This window comes from Podarcis gaigeae (assembly GCF_964106915.1).
Source record: "Podarcis gaigeae genome assembly, chromosome: 15".
Lineage (NCBI taxonomy): Eukaryota > Metazoa > Chordata > Lepidosauria > Squamata > Lacertidae > Podarcis > Podarcis gaigeae.
Window position 1 is genome coordinate 40489722 of NC_139692.1, and position 18124 is coordinate 40507845.

At 46.7% G+C, this 18124-nt stretch overlaps 1 protein-coding gene across 1 annotated transcript in view; it reads left to right on the plus strand.

Annotated features, from left to right (window-relative positions):
* The first annotated feature begins 602 nt into the window (after positions 1-602).
* The window catches only part of TBX2 (T-box transcription factor 2), a 34219-nt gene continuing 16697 nt past the window's right edge, over positions 603-18124 (plus strand). The window contains exons 1-3 of the mRNA XM_083714523.1: positions 603-2530; positions 4864-5131; positions 14287-14433. Of these exons, the coding sequence (XP_083570649.1) occupies positions 2166-2530; positions 4864-5131; positions 14287-14433 (780 nt within the window). The 5' untranslated portion in view covers positions 603-2165. The remainder of the gene's footprint in view (positions 2531-4863; positions 5132-14286; positions 14434-18124) is intronic.

Genomic DNA, 18124 nt, shown 5'->3' on the forward strand with positions numbered 1-18124 from the left:
GCCTGTGTGAAGGGATGAAATTTATAAAAACTTTCCCTGCGAATAAAGTGGTGTGAGGGGTAGAAAACACGTGTGGAAAGAGACACCTGCACTAGCGTTCAAAATATACACCGAGTGGGGGTGGGGTGCGCTCTGGGGAGAGGGACCCTTTCCAAGCACCTGTTCAAGGCCAAACACTCATCCCCACAACCCAAAAAAACCCGACTCCGAGCAAAGATGGCTCGTTGCCAGCGTCTCTTCTGCAGTCCTAGGAATGGTTCCTGCCGCTTCCTTTTCCACTAGGTGATAGATCCTCTCTGTGGGTGTATTCAAGGGCTTTCTGGAGAACCAGGGTAGTGCCCCCCATCCGGATCCTGGTCCGCAGGCCTCCGCCCTCTCTCTGATCTCCATCCCTCGCCCGGCCTGCGCCCTGGTCGCTCGCGCGCTGGCGCATTCCGTGGGGCGCCTTCTCTCCTGGCTGCCTGGCCAGACTCACTCCGGGTGCCTCTGCCAACAGTTCCTGCGCTGGGGGAACGTGCCCCCTCCCTCTCCCCCTCCCTCCCCATCAGCTAGGAGCCGGGCCTGGAGAGGGGAGGGCTCCCGAGGCCTTGCCTCTGTCATTGGTTAATATTTTATTCTGTTGACATGTTTTCTTTCGGGTGATGCCTCCGACACCTTTCACCCCCCTCCGTTCCTCTCTTCTTCTCTTTCTCCTCCCTCTTCTCTCTTTCTCTCCACCCGCCCATCACAAACCCCTTTCTATTCCCTCCTTCTCTCCACCCCCACCCCTTCCCAGCTCCCTCTCTCACCCCAGATCTTGGCCGGACCTGTCAAAACCCCGCCTATGGACATCCACAATTGGTCTGAACCGCGTAAAATCCACAATCAAGGGGGGCTCGGCTCATTAAGGGTTGGCCCGAGAGGTGGAAACGCGCGGAGCGGAGCGAGGGGGGTGGGGAGGAAGGAAGGAAGAAGAAGAGGGAGGGAGAGAGGGAGAGAGAGAGAGGAGGAAAGAGAGAGAGGAGGAGAGAGAAGAGGTGGAGGAATCCGAGCGAGGAAGGGCGCACGAGAGATCGTCCCAGCGCTTTCTGCTCCTTTATTTTTTAAAAGAGAGGGATCCAGAAGAGACGCAAGCCAGTCTGCCCTGGGGCTCGCTCTCCTTCGGAGCTATGAAGCGCCTGGCTCCCGGCTCGGATTCCGGCGTCGATCCAACTCCGGAGCCTCGCGATCCTTGAGCGACCGGAGAAGAGGGGGCGGGGGTTGGTTTCGCTTTGGGTCGGAAAGGCGAAGGAAGGAAAGAAGGAAGCTCCCCCGGCTGCTGCCCGCTCGCTCGCTCGCTCGCAAACGGCGAGGGGGGAAAGAGAGCGCGCGAGCGCCAGAGAAGAAAAGGGGGGGCCGGCTGCAAGATCCCCCTCCCCACCCCACGGCCGCCAGATCCAGCTTGGCTTTCTCTCCCTCTCTCGAGGAGGGGGGTCAGGAGTTCTTGTAGGACTGGGAGGGAGGGGGACGCGCTTCTCCGCCGACTCCCCCTCCCCAAACCTTTCCGATTACAAGATCGTCTTGAGCTGTTCTTTAAATTTTTATTTTAAGGACTTGATTATTATTTTTTGAAGGCGTCAAGACTCGCCCTTGTCGGCTGCACTTTTTTGGGGGGTCCCCCCTCCAATTTGATCGGGGAGAAGGGGCTCTGTTTCGCCCTCCCTCCTGCCTGCAAGAGGAAAAAAAACATATAAGGACTTACCGGCCCCTCGGAGACGTCCAGAAGAACTCAAATCACCGGGACTGTTTGGTAGTGTGGTGTTTGTATGTGAGTCTGTGTGCGCCTGTTTGTGTGGGCTTCCCCCCCCCCCAGCTCTGCTCGGGCTTCCCTCCCTTCTCCCCAGTTTCTGGCCCCCTGCACAGGAACCCGAAGGCAGTTTTGCCAGAGTTGAGGTGGGTTGAAACCCACCAGCCCGGGGGCGCTTCTGAGAACCGCGAACAGAAAACGGGTTGAAATTCACTAGCTCTCCTGCCTGAGCTCGCAGGGGGGAGGTGTGCTTGTGTGTGTTGTGTGTGTGTGCACAGGGTGGGGGGGATTGAAATTGACAAGCAAAGCAGGCGCCTCTTCTTCTCCCCCCCGCCATCAACTCCCAACCCCTCCCTTGCTGGAGGGATTGGGCTTTCCTCCCGGATTTGTGGATGTACTGATGAGAGATCCAGCCTTCCCGGGGACTGCGATGGCTTACCACCCTTTCCACGCGCCCAGGCCGTCCGACTTCCCTATGTCAGCTTTCCTGGCGGCCGCTCAGCCCTCCTTCTTCCCGGCTTTGGCTCTGCCTCCGGCCGCCCTGACGAAACCTTTGCAGGATCCTAGCCTGGCCGGAGCCGCCGAGGCCAGTTTGCACGTCTCGGCGCTGGGACACCACCACCAAGCCGCCCATCTGAGGTCGCTCAAAAGCCTGGAGCCCGAGGAGGAGGTCGAGGACGACCCCAAAGTGACCCTGGAAGCCAAAGATCTCTGGGATCAGTTTCACAAACTAGGGACCGAGATGGTGATCACCAAATCTGGAAGGTGAGCAGTTGCGGGGCCAACCACGTTGCAATTAGGAATAGCAAAAGTAATAATTGATAAAGATAATAATTCATTTTTTTCATTATATGATAATAATTCATGTTTTGCACGATAGCAGGATAATAATTCATGTTTTGCATGATAGCTTGATAGGGGCATTATTAAGCACTGATTTCTGCTGGGTGGGGGGAGGAATCCACCTTCTGCGTTGTTTCTCACGGTGCGCTCCCCCACCTATGACTTTAATTTAAATGTATCTGTCATCTCTCTTAAAACGCCTTCCTACCCCTAAACCCATTTCCAGCCAATGCCACATAAACTGGAAGTAAAGTTTTCCTGCAATCATGGGGTTTTATTCCCAAGCCAACGCGTTCAAGGTTGGGTTAGTGTGTTTAAATGCTGAGCAGATATATCTGATTTTTGGTAAAGGGTTCTTGCTGTGTGTGCGCGCCCCCGTTTGTGCGGAAGTCGTCTTTTCCACGCTGAAACTAGGTCTCTCCCCCCCCCACCTCCCCAATTCATGGCTAATTATTTAAACCCTATAATTCCATATTATATTTGTTTACACGATTAAAATAAAACTTGTTTCCGGATTAAATGTTTCTGGCTGATAGCCTCGAAACACCCCAGAGTTGTGTGATTTTAGCTAATATTGTTATTTTATTTTTAAAGTTCATATGTATGTATGTGTTTTTTTATAGCTGAATAATTAAACTTTACATTAAAATATCCTAAAGGAGCCTAGGAGTACAGATTTCAACCGTAGGGCACGCTTTACATAGGAGTAAGCCCCAGTGAACACGGTTGACTTGACTACAAAGGGTAAAACAGGCATTAGGATCAGGCCAAAGAGGCATAACTGATGCCAGAAATACAAAACTGAGGGTCTTCCTTACGTTCAAAGCACGGTGCTGAATGAAGGAGGGATGATTTTTGGAGGTTTGGAAATGGATTTGAAACGCTCCCTTCCACCCAGATTCCTGAAAATTTGGGTACTGCGGTTTGGATCTGCTAAATTTCTTTCCATTTTCCGTTTCATGTTGCCTGCAGGGAAGCCCTCCAGCCTCGCTGGGCCCCCTGCCCTCCCCACCCCAAATATAATGAGCGGACAAATTTATTGAACTTCCAGGGAGGGGGTTTCCTGTTGTTTTATCTATTCTCTCCCCCCCCCTCCCTTTGCCAGCAATGCCTTCGGTCTATTAAGAGAAGTTTGAGGTTTGCGTTTTGTCTCTTTTCAGGTTAGGTCAAGGGAAATTTGGAATGGTAAAACAAGGGGCGCCCGCTTGGGCTTCGACACGACCCCTCACCCCCATTCGACATGTAGAATTTGCACCACATTTTTTAAAAGAGAGAGAGAGAAAAAAAAAGATATGCCGTGCAGGCGCACAACTAGGTCATTCGGCTTCCCTGCCCCTGACAATCCGGATTTCAACTTCCTTTTGAACCTGGATTTTTAATCCGGAACAAGGAATCGTTTTCTTATTAATCTGCTCCTAAAATAAAAAAAGTCTGTCCTATGCACGCTGTAAATCCCATTCACCCTTACCTTGAAGTAAATCCCAGCGAAATGGATGGGATTTAGAATTTCAGAGTAAACCTGTTTGCTAGAATGGGGTTTTCGAATGCAGGAGGAAAGACAGGGTTTTTTGAGGGGGGGGGAGCTTTCTTTCAAACCCTCGAAATGCACACCTTTTTATAAAAGCAGAATTTGGATTGTTGAATTATTTTCTGGGAGGTCTTTATTTGTTTTCATAGAACCCTGGCCCTGAAAAGGTGGCCTAATTTCAAAGGATGTGCCCCGGGCCTGCATTTTAAACTGCAACCTCGTAAGGACTTTCCTTGCACAAAACCGGCTTTACTCTGGAGTAAACGCGTTTAGGGCCTCCCCGCGTCTGAGAAAGAGTGCATGTTTACTCGGAGACCATTCCCACGGTGCGCAACTGAACCTTTCCCCCTTGAACTGTGCTCTGGGATCGCAGGCGCCAAAGACCACTGAACAGAGGGGCACTTACTTCTGAGTAAACATGCGTGGAAATCGCCCGCCGAGGAAGCCCTTTACCTTAAAGTCCAGCTTGCCTTCAAAACAAAGCCTTAGATTGTCGCGCTTCTCCCTTTCGAAAAAGAAAGGGACGCAATTCAAAACAAAAACATAAGGCCATCTCTTGAAATAAAAACCAGCGTTTCAGTGATCCATAATGTTTAATAACGGGCGCGTGTGTTTTGCGGTGTTTCCGAGTTGAGTTCTTGACTTTGCGAAGAGGTGGGTGGAATGATCGCTTCCCTTAAAACCTTGTTTTTTTTTCGTTTTTTTTAATTTCCTGGTGTTTATTCAGGCGAATGTTCCCCCCTTTCAAAGTTCGCGTCAGCGGCTTGGACAAGAAAGCGAAGTACATTTTGTTAATGGATATCGTGGCGGCCGACGACTGTCGCTACAAGTTCCACAACTCGCGCTGGATGGTGGCCGGCAAAGCGGACCCGGAGATGCCCAAACGCATGTACATCCACCCGGACAGCCCCGCTACCGGGGAGCAGTGGATGGCCAAGCCCGTCGCCTTCCACAAACTCAAGCTCACCAACAACATCTCGGATAAGCACGGCTTCGTAAGTCCCTCCCGTGCCCCCTTTCCTTCTTTCTGTGGGGTAAAAAGCTGGGTGGGGTGGAGGCCAGGAGAGGAGCTGCTGTTTTTCTTTCATTTAATTTCCAAGGCTTTGAAACATCCGCCCAGCCTGCCACCTCCTCTGTGCCTCGGGGATGCCCGGCTCCTGTCACACAATTGACACGTGTCTCTATCTTCAGATAATCTCTCCGCTGGGAACTGAAGTTTTTTTTGGGGGGGGGAGTGGAGAGAGAAAGAGAGATCAGGCAGGCATAGCGTACCCTTTTTTTTAAAGAAAGAAAAGCTGCGATCTGGAGCGCAGGATTTATTAAAGAGTTCAAGTCCTGGTTGAAATGGTGGAGTAGGGGGCTTTACTCCTGAGTAAACCACCTCAAGAACTGGCGCTTTGGGGCTGCTGTTGATCAGCACAGTTTATCTCTCCCCATTCCCGCAACAGGCAGATCTTTTCCTTACTCTTTGAGACTGGGATTTTCTGGGGCGCCAGGCGCTGTACATCTGTGGCTCTTTAGATCTGTGGCATTAAAGTGAGTAGTCCTCAATCCGAAATGCCTGAGCTCTTGTTTACAACTCCCTTTTGCAAACCTCCTCGTTAAAGCTCTCCTTTTGGAGTCTGTATTTAGTCAACTTCGTAGAAATATTCCGTATATAACACGTATAATAGTGTGTGTTCCACATATAATTCGTACAATATCTCCTGTGTGCGTGTGTGTGCACACGTATGTGCACGTTCTTGGTCCCCGTCTTAAGAATTTTCAACCTCTAACCTGAAAAACCGTACACTTTTAAATAAATTTATCCGATATAAATCTGCAGGGTACTTTCCCCCCACACCTGATGCTAATGAAGGGGGCTTCTATGACCCATAGCTAATAAATCATACCTCCTTATCAGGAGTTTAAAATTCGTAACAACCTACACCCTGCCAGAGGTTGTCTCCTTCTGGGGTCAGGGGTGGGGTGGGATAATGGGCGGAAAATCCGCGCTGGAGAGCGTATCCTACACGCTTGTACACGGTTGACTTGGAAGTAAACTCTCATCGATTGCAATGCGGATTTAAATGCGCATCATAGCCTTGCGGATTTACAGCCGCATCGTGTATGCGAAGAGATATGTTAACTTGGGAAGGAAATCCCATTGATTTCCCCGCTCGCCTTCCCATCGGGACCTCCAGTCAACGTTGCAATCCTATCCAGATTTGCCAGGGAAGTAAGCTTAACTGAGATCAACCGGGCTTAATTTAGAGTAAACACAAGTAACGTCGGGAGGGGAGATGGGCGCTTGCTTGCTAACAGTGCGGTGGCAGGTCGGTTTACTGGGAAGGCATTCTGGTGTGTTCAGTGGAGCTTACTCCCAGGTAAGCCTGAAGAAAACAATGACCTGCATAAGCAACATTTCTTCCAGGGTGAGCGGTTAGTTAGTGCCTTCAGTTCAGCGAAGGCTGAGGCAATAATTCATGGAGGTCAATCCCATTGAATTCAACGGGGTTTACTTTTGAGAAGGCACGCATAGGATTATGCTGTGAGCTGCCATTAACATTTCTGATCATTTTTTCACCGCAGGGGCTGATTTGCTTGTTATTTATTAAAACCTATAAAGTCTTTTTTTTTCCTTTGGCAAGACAACTAAAGTGAATTAACAGGAAATATTTTTATCCTATAAAATAATCACCTTTATTTTTAAGGCAATTTAAACTCCGCTTCTTTTATTTGCCTTAAAATTGGCAGAAGGGGCTGGAAAAACCCCTTTTACTTAAAATGATTGGGGGTGTGCGTGCGCCTGTGTGAATGGATTCCAGTAGATCTTTTCAAAATTGGAAAATAGGGTTTGATCCTGGATTACTCTAAAATGTACGCCAGTAATTATTTTTCCCCCGTTGAGCAGAATATAGTACTTTTCATCACTTCTCCATAATTTTGCAAAAAGTGCAAAGGAGATAATTGTAATTTATATATATCTATATGTTTTGTGTGTGCTTGTGTGTTATATATAAAATTAAGATCCCTTAACTTTGGCGTGTGCGTGGAGGAAACAGAAAAGAAGAAATGCAGGGATTATTTCAATAAATCTTGAGGTCATTTGTTGGGTGATGAATGACCTTTCTTTAAAGTCAAATTAAAAGGTTACTTAGAAGGGGTTTTTTTTGTGGCGTGGGGGAGGCATGTTTAGTTTTTACAGGTGTGTTCTTAGATGAACAGACTAGTTCGTTCTCCTTCAGGATCCGGAAAATAGGGGGATCAACAGGCTAGTTCAATTCCTTTCCCTATTGATTCGGAAGTAGCTGCCCTGGTCTTCAATGGAGCCTTAGGGAAGGAATTGAGGTACGTGGGGCTGCGCTGCTCTCCCCCAGTCACCACCCCCAGGAAAACAAACGCTATAATCGATAATGTACACGATGCTGCGTATACGTGCGGTGTGGGATCAAAAAACAATTCTGCTGCCTTAAAGAGAGAGAGAGAGAGAGAGAGAGAGAGTTTCCTCCGCCGCCCCCCAGTCTTCAATGGGCCCTAGTCTCTCTCTGCGTTATACACACGCACATTCAATGCCTTTCTAGGTTTGGCGAACTCAGCGCCTTCTTAAATATGCCTTGCTAAACACCAGGATGTCTTAAAAAGGCGAGCTTAACTTGCACTGATGTGGTTGTCCGCCCCCTATAATCTTGGCACAATTTTAGTACGCTGCCGTAGTTCCTACAGGAACAATTCAGAGCCCACAGTCCGAATGAGCGTGGTGCTTTTATATATTTAATAATAGTTGTTGATAGATTTTGTACCTTCTATTTATTTCGCAGTAGTCTTACCTGTAGGTCACGCCATTTCCGCAGCAGAATTTGCGGATCTAGTGTGTGTTGCGTGTGTTTCTCAATGATTTGCTGGCACACGCCTGTTAAATATAAACGCAACCACCCCACCAACGCGTATTGAAAAAGCGCGCTGCAGTTTTGTGCAGCATTGCGATCCAGCATTGCGGAATCCAATAAGTTGCGCTCTTTGCATTGAACAAAGGGGGCGGGGGGGGAGCGCGCTTAGTAGGCAGGAAAGGGAAAGTTTTTTGGTTTTTTTTAACAGTAACAAATCTAATGATTTGCAGAGGTGGTCAATTTCACCTTTAATTGTAGAAAAAAGACCTTGAACCCAGCTCAGATAGAGAGAAGGCCCCGATCTAACAGAAGTGAAGCGTTTGTGTGTGTTTAAAGCCCAGGGGTTAACTTCACCAGCGAGAAAGTTTAAAGCCCATGTTTAAGACCTCTCTTTTTCCGTGCCTCTCCCCGCGAAATTAATGGGGTGTGCAGACCGAGTCTAGGTGGGCTTACTCGGAAGGAAAGGCCGCTCGTTAAAATGGGCACGACTCCCAGGCAATTGCGCCTAGAAGGACTGCAAGTTTTAAGGTGCTTCTGCGGGGCTGAATTGTGCCCAAATATTATTGGTACTTTGGGGGGGGGGAGAGAAGGACGCGGAGGGGTATTTCTTAAAACGCCTTAAGTGAAAAAAGTCCATTGGTGGAAACTAAAAATGGGCAGAATTACCTTAAATAACTAAGCCCAGTCAAGGATATTTGTTTTAATGGGGGGGGGGGGACACCCAGCTACTTTTTAAGAGGAAGGGGGAGGTTGGAAATTATTTAATTTCAAGCACAACTCTACTTTTAACATTGAAACCTAAAGGTTCACGCCGCCAGCTCTAAAATGAAAAGACCCCTTCCACTAGCATAATAATTCCTCTCTTAATAATAATGATGATGACGATTAAAAAATAAACGAACCGATGGATCCTGCAGTCTATTTTTGTTCGGACTTTAATCCAGTTTCCTCCTGTTGAATTCGATTTCAAGCTGATAATGTCAAGGATCGCAGCCCAGTCCTGGGGGGGCGGGCGGTTAATTTAAAGTGACTTAGACCCAAGTAAGGGAGCTGTGCCTTCTCCAGCATCGTTACCTTGGGAAGCAACGCCGTGCATATTTACTCAGGAGTAAGACACAGTGAGGCAACCTAGGATTTATTTTTTAAAGGGTTTTTATTTATATCAGTTCCCAGCACGTTCACACACCTTGCTTCCAACCGCTTTGATTCTGGAGTGAATCCGATCCCACCGGCTTCGGTTGTGGCGGGGTTTACTTCCAAGTAAGGTTTGCAAGCCCACAAGGAGGTGGGACATATACCCCCCCTCCCAAATAACCACGGACATCAACTAGGATTTATGGCTAACGTGTTTAGGATGCTTAAAGGAGGGGGCAGATTTTCCCTTATTATAGCTTAGAATATAATACCATGTAAGCAGTTTATTTAGGGCGCAGTCCTGTGCACGCTTACCGGGGAGTAAACGCACTGAACGCACCGGGGCTGCCTGCCTAGGAGTCTGTGCACTGCTAAGATAGAAAGACTCCTCGAATTTAATGCAGCTACTATTTTTTTCAGTATGTAACAGCTCCAGTTTAACAGTCCCCCCCAAAAGCAGTGGGTTTTAGAGGTGCCTAAATTTGCTTAATGTAACTGTATGGATTATTAGTGCCCCCAGAATGACTGGGTTTAAGGGGTGCTTAACTCTGTAAAGTCCTATAAGTCTTATGGATATTGCTGCTTGGATTCCGCAGGAATCCCAACTCTCCCGGGTCACTGGCTTCTGGATCAGGCCGTATATTTGACCCCCGGATTTGTGCTGTTTGTAATTCAGACGCTCCACCAAATCCCCATCCCGTTTACTCAGAAACAAAAACGAAACAAAAAAACCCCAATTCACTCAGCAGGATTGACTCCCGAGTTGGCTTGCGCTTTGCTGGGGTTATAAGTGTGGTCTGGAGAACATTATAAGGCCAGGTAAATCAGAACTCCAGACTGGAAGTGGGGGCCAGAGAATTAAAAAAATAAATAAATCCCATTTGCAAGAGACGCCTCCGACGAGGAATGCTCAGATCAAGCGAATTAACTGGCGTCCCCATTTTAAGTGCTGTATCAGTCAAAATATTGGTGTGTATGAGAATATCTTCGTGTAAGGAAGCTGCATGCCATTATCATTCCTCCAAGGAATAGACGGGTTCGTTTAAGGTTCGTTCCGCACAGCATTTAATCCGAATTACCACCCTTCTGCATCCCGCGCTGGAGAACTGGCCGTTTTAAGGCGGCGGTTATGTATAACCTGACTTTTTTGGGGGGTGGGGAATAAGCCACGATGAATTCATCAGGGCTTACTTCCGAGTAAGGATACCTATGGAAGTGGCATCTATCTCCTCCGATCCTGAACATGTGTGCGTGTGATTAGGGGATTCCAGACGCAGCGTCGAAGACATCGGAAGTCTCCATTAATTTCAGGAGCAAACCGCAACACTCTGCAGTTCCCTGCCTGCTGGGGAGTAAATCCCAGTGTGGGATCTCCAATGGCGCTTACTTCCAAGGAAGTGGGTCCAAGGCTACACAGTTTGTAGGCTGCTAACCTAACGCCTGCTTCCTGGGAGCAAGCCCCAATGAATTCAATAGGACTTACTTCTGAGTAGTGGTGGTTAGAACCACCCTGAGCGGTCTCTCACTCTCTCTTGGGGTTTCGAAAGGGTTTCTGCTGGACTCCTGGGCCCACTTACTTCCGAGGAAACATGCCCTAGGTGGGCGTTCGCCCTTTGCGTGGAGCGTGTCCCTCCAGTTAGGCTTGGCTGCTGCCTTCCTGACAAAGCGCTTTGGTCCCATTGAGGGCAATAATGTATCCTACTCCCTTGAGAGATATTTTGCTGCTGTTTGGATCGGGGCGTTGGGCATCTTGAGCCTCAGAGTGGCTGCGCGATTCTTTCCTCCGAATTAAGTCCCGCGGAAGTAAATTAAATGTGCCTTGGGCCCTTGGATGATAGAGATCGTTTGGAAGTAGGTCCATCCTAATCAACGATGTTTACTTCCAAGTAAAAGCACGTCCTAGCAGAGGCAGAAGCTACCCTCACGACATCGGGGTCTTCCTTCTGAGTAATCCTATTGGAAAGCCTGACATATCCAAAAGGGGAGCGCATTCCCTTCTCGGATAAATGGGGCATTTGAAACGTGCTTGGGAATTGGGATGAGTCTATAATCCTTCCAAGAATTCCTATTTCCCCTTGTCGTTAAATATTTTAATATATGGACGCTGAGGAAGGAGCAATTGATATAAAGCGACCTGGTCAATATAATTTGGACGGTAATTAGTTGAGACTGGCTGAATTTCTCTTAATGGTTTTTCCATAAATTTATATACAATATATATATATATCGTCTATTAGTTTTGAAGTCCACCCAAATATTCGACCATGAGGCTCTTCGCTATTTGGCAACCCATGTGGTTTATTCGGAAGCAAGCCCCAATGAGTAAAATGGAGCTTACGAGTGTTGATAGTAGTATTTTTGTAGAAAAAGAAAAGAGAATAAAAAATCTGCAAGGTTATGCTGCCGCGCGCACACCACACATCTAAAGGCACAACGCCAAAGAGCTGTAGTTTGTTAAGGGTGCTGGGATTGGTAGCTGTGTGTGCAGCGAACTACAGTTCCCAGGATCTTCTGGGAATAGGGGGTGTGCCTTATGGGGTGTAGACAGCAGGAGAGTGTAAATGTACCTGTTGAAAGCGTCAACGTACTTGCTTCTAAGCCCCCCCCCCCAATCCATGGGAGAAAAGGATCGTTAGAGTTCGATCCGTTTCCCTTTCACACACACACACAACCGTCTTCTGGGTCCCCCCCCCCCTTTGACCGGAATTCAAGTTATTCCCCATCCCGAACGTTCCATTGCAAAGAACCCGGACACAGGGTCTGATCCTGGGCACGTGTCCTGGGGAAGTTCATTACTCGGAAACCGAGGTACTTCCCGCTCCCCCAGCTCAACGCGATGGTTTGTGATTTCCAAGTGAAGCGACTCATTTCAGCTGCAACCCAGTCACGAAATCTGCCCGGATAATTCCAGATGAATTTGTTTATGAAAATTATAGAATTTCCTGTCGGATTTCCAAACTTGTTCCGAGTTTAAATGAATTGAAAAGGGGAGGATATTTATGGCAGTGCCTTTGGCAATGCGTTTGAGGTGTGTGTGGGGAGAGAGGTTAGTCACCTGTCACCGTTAAGTAGGTTCCTAACTAAAGGTTGTAGCCAACGTTAGTCATTCTCAGAGTAGACCCATTGGAATTAATGGACATTATAAGCTCCGGTAGCATTTAGCTGGATGCAATCCCGTGCTTCTAGGTGTCCAAAGAGCAAAATAAGATCTGCTCCTTTGAAACTGCTGAAAGAATTACACCCTTACATGGAAGTAAACTTTGTTTAAAACTAGAGAGGCAATCTACTCAGTTTACTCAGGAGTAAAGACAGCACCCTATGCTCACTGCCATGGGAGTTAGGCCACCGAATACAATGGAGCTGAAGTTGTCAAATGTATGTAGGAATACTCTTGTTATTTTATTTTGTTTAGTTTCCTGGGACTTACTTCTGAGTAAATATGTATACCACCCAGATGCTGGGGGTGCCAGGAAAAATGGACATGCTTGGCATTTGCTCTTTGAATACCTCCCCACTTCAGACACGATCCAGAGATAACAAAACATTTCTATGTCCCACCATTGAGTTTCATGGGGTCAGTATGACGTTTGTGCTTAAAATTCTCCCATTTAATTAAATGGGGTCTGAAAGGGTTTACTTCATTAGTTTACCTGCCCTTTATTATTATCTTATTATCGTTACCATTATTAGTGCTGAAAGAAAAACAGCTTTTTTATTTCCCCCCCTTTGTTTTATTTGTGGGACTGCTGGACATTTCTGTGTGTGGACAAAACGCAAACACAACTGACTCCCTTTGAATGTCCTGCTAAAATAACCTATATTTCCTTCCAATAATATTATCTATTTGTCAAGCAACTGAATTGGCCTTTTTTGGGGGAAACAAATTTGCCTCACAATTATGTGTGTGTGTTTCATCTGGTATCAAAGTCTATTTAAAAACAGCTGTAGAATAGTGTTGCAAAGAATTATGTCTCTTTTGCTGGACTTATAGCAAAACACACACACACACATATACAAACTTAAACAGGTTTGAGACTCAGCACACTTTTATACCACAGTCATATAAATGTATACTCAGAAGTAACCCCCATTGAGTTCAGAGGGGCATATTCCCAGGTAACTGTGCATATGATTGCAGCCTTCGCTTTGGGTGTAAATGCTGCTGAAGCCTGGAATATTTATTTCCAGATCAAATGCACAGGAGTATATTTTACATTTATGAAGACCTATTACATTCAACACCTTTGCTCTTTTGTCTTGCATCAGGCCACAGCAACTTCCGAAAGTGTGCAGCGTACATAAACCCGCAAAGTGTAAAATAGCATATACAAAACACACTTTGTCTTTTAAAACATGATCAGTTCTTTCTCCTGAACCTTAGGCACTTTTGTTTTAAAGTGAACCAGCAGTCAAACTCTTAAGCCTTTCTGTGAATTGATTGTGTTGTTGTTGCTGCTGCTGCTGCTGCTACAGTGTTGTTATACCTCCCCACCTCCTGCAAAAAAAGGGAGAACAACAAAATTCCAGGATAAGATTATGGTAGAAAATCTAGGTAACCTAATTCACTGCTTTTTGTTTTACTGGGATTGCTTGCCTGAGCCTATGAGAGTTTACGTGGAAGGGAAGCATTGATTTCAATAGGCCTTACTTGAAGGAGTAAGTGGGCTCAGAATGCAGGATTCATTTTCCAAGCTGGGGGTTCCAGAGTGAAGGCTCTGGCTAAGTGCTAGAGCATCTGCATTGCATGTAGAAGATCTCGGGTTCAACTATCGGCCTCCCCAAATAGAGATGGGAGAGTTTCCTGCCTGAAACTCTGGAGAGCTGCTGCCGGTCAGTGTGGACAATACTGAGCTAAATGGATCAAGGCTGCTTTTTTTGCTCCTTTGTTATAGGACTGCAGCCTGCCTGCCTTCTCCATTACCACCACGCTTTTAACTTGCCTCCAAATGTGACTTTCTATATAAATATATGTATAAATATCAATTGGGAAGAGGAAAAGGGTGATATGGTGTGTGTGTTTTTTAAAAATCACCTAATATATATATTAAAAAATAGAGTGAATTTGCAAAATATATTTGTTTTGTTTGTTGCCTGGAATTTAACTGCCTCTTCTCTCTCTCTCCCCCCTGCCTTTCTCTGAAATATAGACCATCCTTAATTCGATGCATAAATATCAACCGAGATTCCATATAGTTCGGGCCAATGACATTCTCAAGTTACCCTACAGCACTTTTCGAACTTACGTGTTTCCTGAAACGGACTTCATAGCAGTGACTGCTTATCAAAACGACAAGGTAAGCAACACAGATAGACTGCCATTGCATCTGGAGGTTTTATTTTGCTGGCATTCTGAATAGACTTGCCTTCCATTAATTTGTTCCCCCTCCCATTCTTTTAAAGTCAAAATAATTCATGACATGTTCCTATGCTGCCACCACCTTACGGACCCAATTCGGACCCTTACAATTTATGGCGATCCAGTTATTGCTTCATGATCTGAAGCTGGAGAGCAGGGATTAAATTTCCTCTTAGCCTTGTAGCTAGTGAGCTGAGTGAACTTGGAGCAATCTCTATCAGCCTCAAAGTCTACCACACAGGGACAATAACATGTGTGGGGCAGGGAGGGAAAATCACATACTGTATGTCAGTCACATTTTCCCAGAGAAAAGACTGGGTTTAAAACTCCACTGATGCATTCAATTATTCAGCAGATGCACAAGCTTAAAAAAGAAGAAGACAGCTCTCTGCCCTCTAGGAGCTTACAGCTCAAATTCACATGATTTATAAAGATAACGCCCCCCTGCTTTCCATAAGTTAATTTATTTCTTCTTTATACCTCCCAACTCTACAATTCTATGATTCTGTGTTTGAAACATTGCACTAATTCACTAAGTGGCTAATAAGATTGTAGGATTACAGATTTCTTCTTTTTTGGGGGGGGGGAGTGGGGGCGGAGGGAATAACTGGTCCAAAACAAAGGAGGAAATGTTGCAACTCCCATATCTCTTCCGTACGTGCCTTGATATATCCCATTTTTTAAGTCAAATAATTACATAGCCACACATTACTCTGATGGTGATATTCCACCTTTCTCACCACCCTTCCAAAAAGGATGCCTCATTGCAACCTGTAGGACATACTCCTGAGTAAACACACATAGGATCTGATGACAGGGCGGATGTGCACAGCCTGATCCCACCTGCGTTTACTTGGAAGGAAGCCCAATTGTGTTCCTCAAGGTTTCCTTGCAGGAAAATGTGTAGGCTTTGCAGCTAAGCATTGCATCTTAGCCTTCATGTATGTGGGGTGGGGGTTGTATGTGGAGGGAGGGGGGGGGAGACTCTCTCTGTGTGCAGTCTCTTCTTAAGCCACTTTAGTTCCTCAGTCAGCTTCTCAAACTGCAGTTCTAAAACCGAATCGCAGAAACTAGATTTAGGAATGTCCTTTAAACTGAGTCAGAGCACTGGCTCATTTTTCTAAGTACCATCACAACAGTTTCAGGTACGGGGACAAGTCCAGGCCTACCTGGACAGGCTTTCTGCATGAAAAGCAGATGCTCCATCACTGAGCTAGGGCCCTAGCAGGGAACAAGCAAACAGGCCCATTTCTGCTTAACTGGTTTTGGTGTCTTTATTCGGAATGGAGGCAAGGAAACCAGTTCTTGTCCCGAGAGAGAGCTTCTTCTTCTTCCCCCCTCTCACTTCCCAGCTCAGCCCCTTGCTAGAGAGAGCCTGGTCCTGTTATTTCGCCTCAGGTCGCTCTCCTCAATGGGGGCCTGCTTTTGAGCAATCGTTAATCGATTACGAACTTTGCCATAAACTTTACGAGGCAAACAGGCCCACCAGGGTGCTCAACGCTGGCTGTCAATTAATCCTGCAAGGCAGTGGGTGGGACCAGCTGTATGTTTGTGTGTGTGTGTGTGAGAGAGAGAGAGAGAGAGAAAGAGAGAGAGGAAGAGAGGGAGAGCTGGAGAAATAAAAAACACCTAGCATTTGATGTTTAGAGGTATAGCAGATGTCAGGCTTGCGGGATCTACTTTGTGTTTTTATTACAACCCTGAGATCCACCGTCCAGAGCCGGGTTGAGAAAGGAAAGCGCTTGAAAGTTAAATAATTCTGAGCCAAGGACATTTGTTTTATGTACTAGAGCTAATGGTCCTCCCATACAATAATGTGTTCCTGGTTAAACTCCTCAAGCAGCTCTCTCCCACCTAGGAACATGGGAGCTGCCTTATAGTGAATCAAACCACTGGACCCTGTAGCTCAGTGACTGGCAATGGCTTTCCAGGATTTAAAGCAGGAAGCCTCTCGTAGCCTCACCTGAAGATGCCATTGAGGAATGAACCTACCGCTGACCCACAGCCCTTTCCCTTCATTTTAGGAATATAATTTAGGCTGGGAGCGGGGGAGTTTGAAATCTTCATTGATCTGCTTCAAAACCACCCTGAGGTTTACATCTAGTTCCTCACTTACCTTACAACATTTACCTCACTGCAGGGATGATGTCTCTGCCAACCGTCTCTGCATGGAAAGAAAAACCCCACCACATAAACTTAAACAGAGGGAAGGGGTCAGGTTACGTTAGCATGCACCTAAGGGTTAAACCATGGGTAGGAAAACTAAGGCCCTGGGGCCGGATCTGGCCCAATCGCCTTCTAAATCCGACCCACAGATGGTCCAGGAATCAGCGTGTTTTTAGATGATAGAATGTGTCTTTTTATTTAAAATGCATCTCTGGGTTATTTGTGGGGCCTGCCTGGTGTTTTTACATGAGTAGAATGTGTGCTTTTATTTAAAATGCATCTCTGGGTTATTTGTGGGGCTTAGGAATTCGTTCATTATTATTTTTTTCCAAAATATAGTCCGGCCCCACACAAGGTCTGAGGGACAGTGGACTGGCCTCCTGCTGAAAAAGTTTGCTGACCCCTGGGTTAAACTCCCAAAGTTCCCCTTATGATGAGCAACCAAAATGGCGCAAAGCAGCGAGCAAGCTTTGGAGTCCACCAGAGCTCTTCATCATTAAAGCAAATGGGGGAGGGAGCACATTTGTTAGGCAAGAGCTTCACCTCATCCATAATTGCACAAACTTAATTTGCTGGTGTGCAAATGACTCCCACCCCAAAACTGCAAAAATAGCAAGGTAGGGCAGGGGCAAAGACTCACTGTCTGAAACTCTGGAGGGAGAGCTGCTGCCAGTCAGGGTAGACAAGACTGAAGAGATGTGGACTCAGTTGTTCTGCCTCAGTTTCCCATACTGCAGATTTGGTATTGTGCCCCTTACCTCAAAGTAAATTCCGATCGAAATGGGTAGGGCTTAATTTCAGGACAGAGGAAAGTTGCTGAATGATGTTCTTAGACCTTCCCTGAGTCCTAGAAAGGTGGATTTCTGGTTGGCGTTGCAGCTTGGAGTCCTGGCTGAGGCGCCTTCTCTCTCTATATAAATCTAAGGAGCACTTTGGAAGGGGGCAGACTCACGCTGGAGAAAGGGGGAGAAACAGAGCAATGCAAATGGAACGTGGGGCTGGAGCGCCTTTCCTCTGAGGAAAAATGAGGGGTGCATTGAGATAATTCCCAGACTCTAGATTCAAATATCATGTGCCCCCACAGGACGGGGAACCTGTGGCATTCCAGATGTTTGTGGGCTCCAGCTCCCATTATCCCCTGACCATTGGTCATGCTGGCAGCAGGGCCTGATGGGAGCTGGAGTCCACCAGAATATGCAAATAATCCCCATTCCTGGCCTTGAGAACATTTTTTTTTTGTATTACTACTTATGTGGCCTTTTCAGTGGTGGCTTCCTGCTTGTGAAATGCTCTCCCCAGGGAAGCTTGCCTGGTGCCCTCATTGCATATCTTTAGGTACCAGGAAAAAATATGTTCCTTTTTAACCAGGACTTTGGCTTTTAAATATCTACAGCCTTTGGCATGGGTGGGATGGTGCGTGGTGTGTGGTAGTTTTAATGTATGGATGTGTTTTTTTGCTAAAA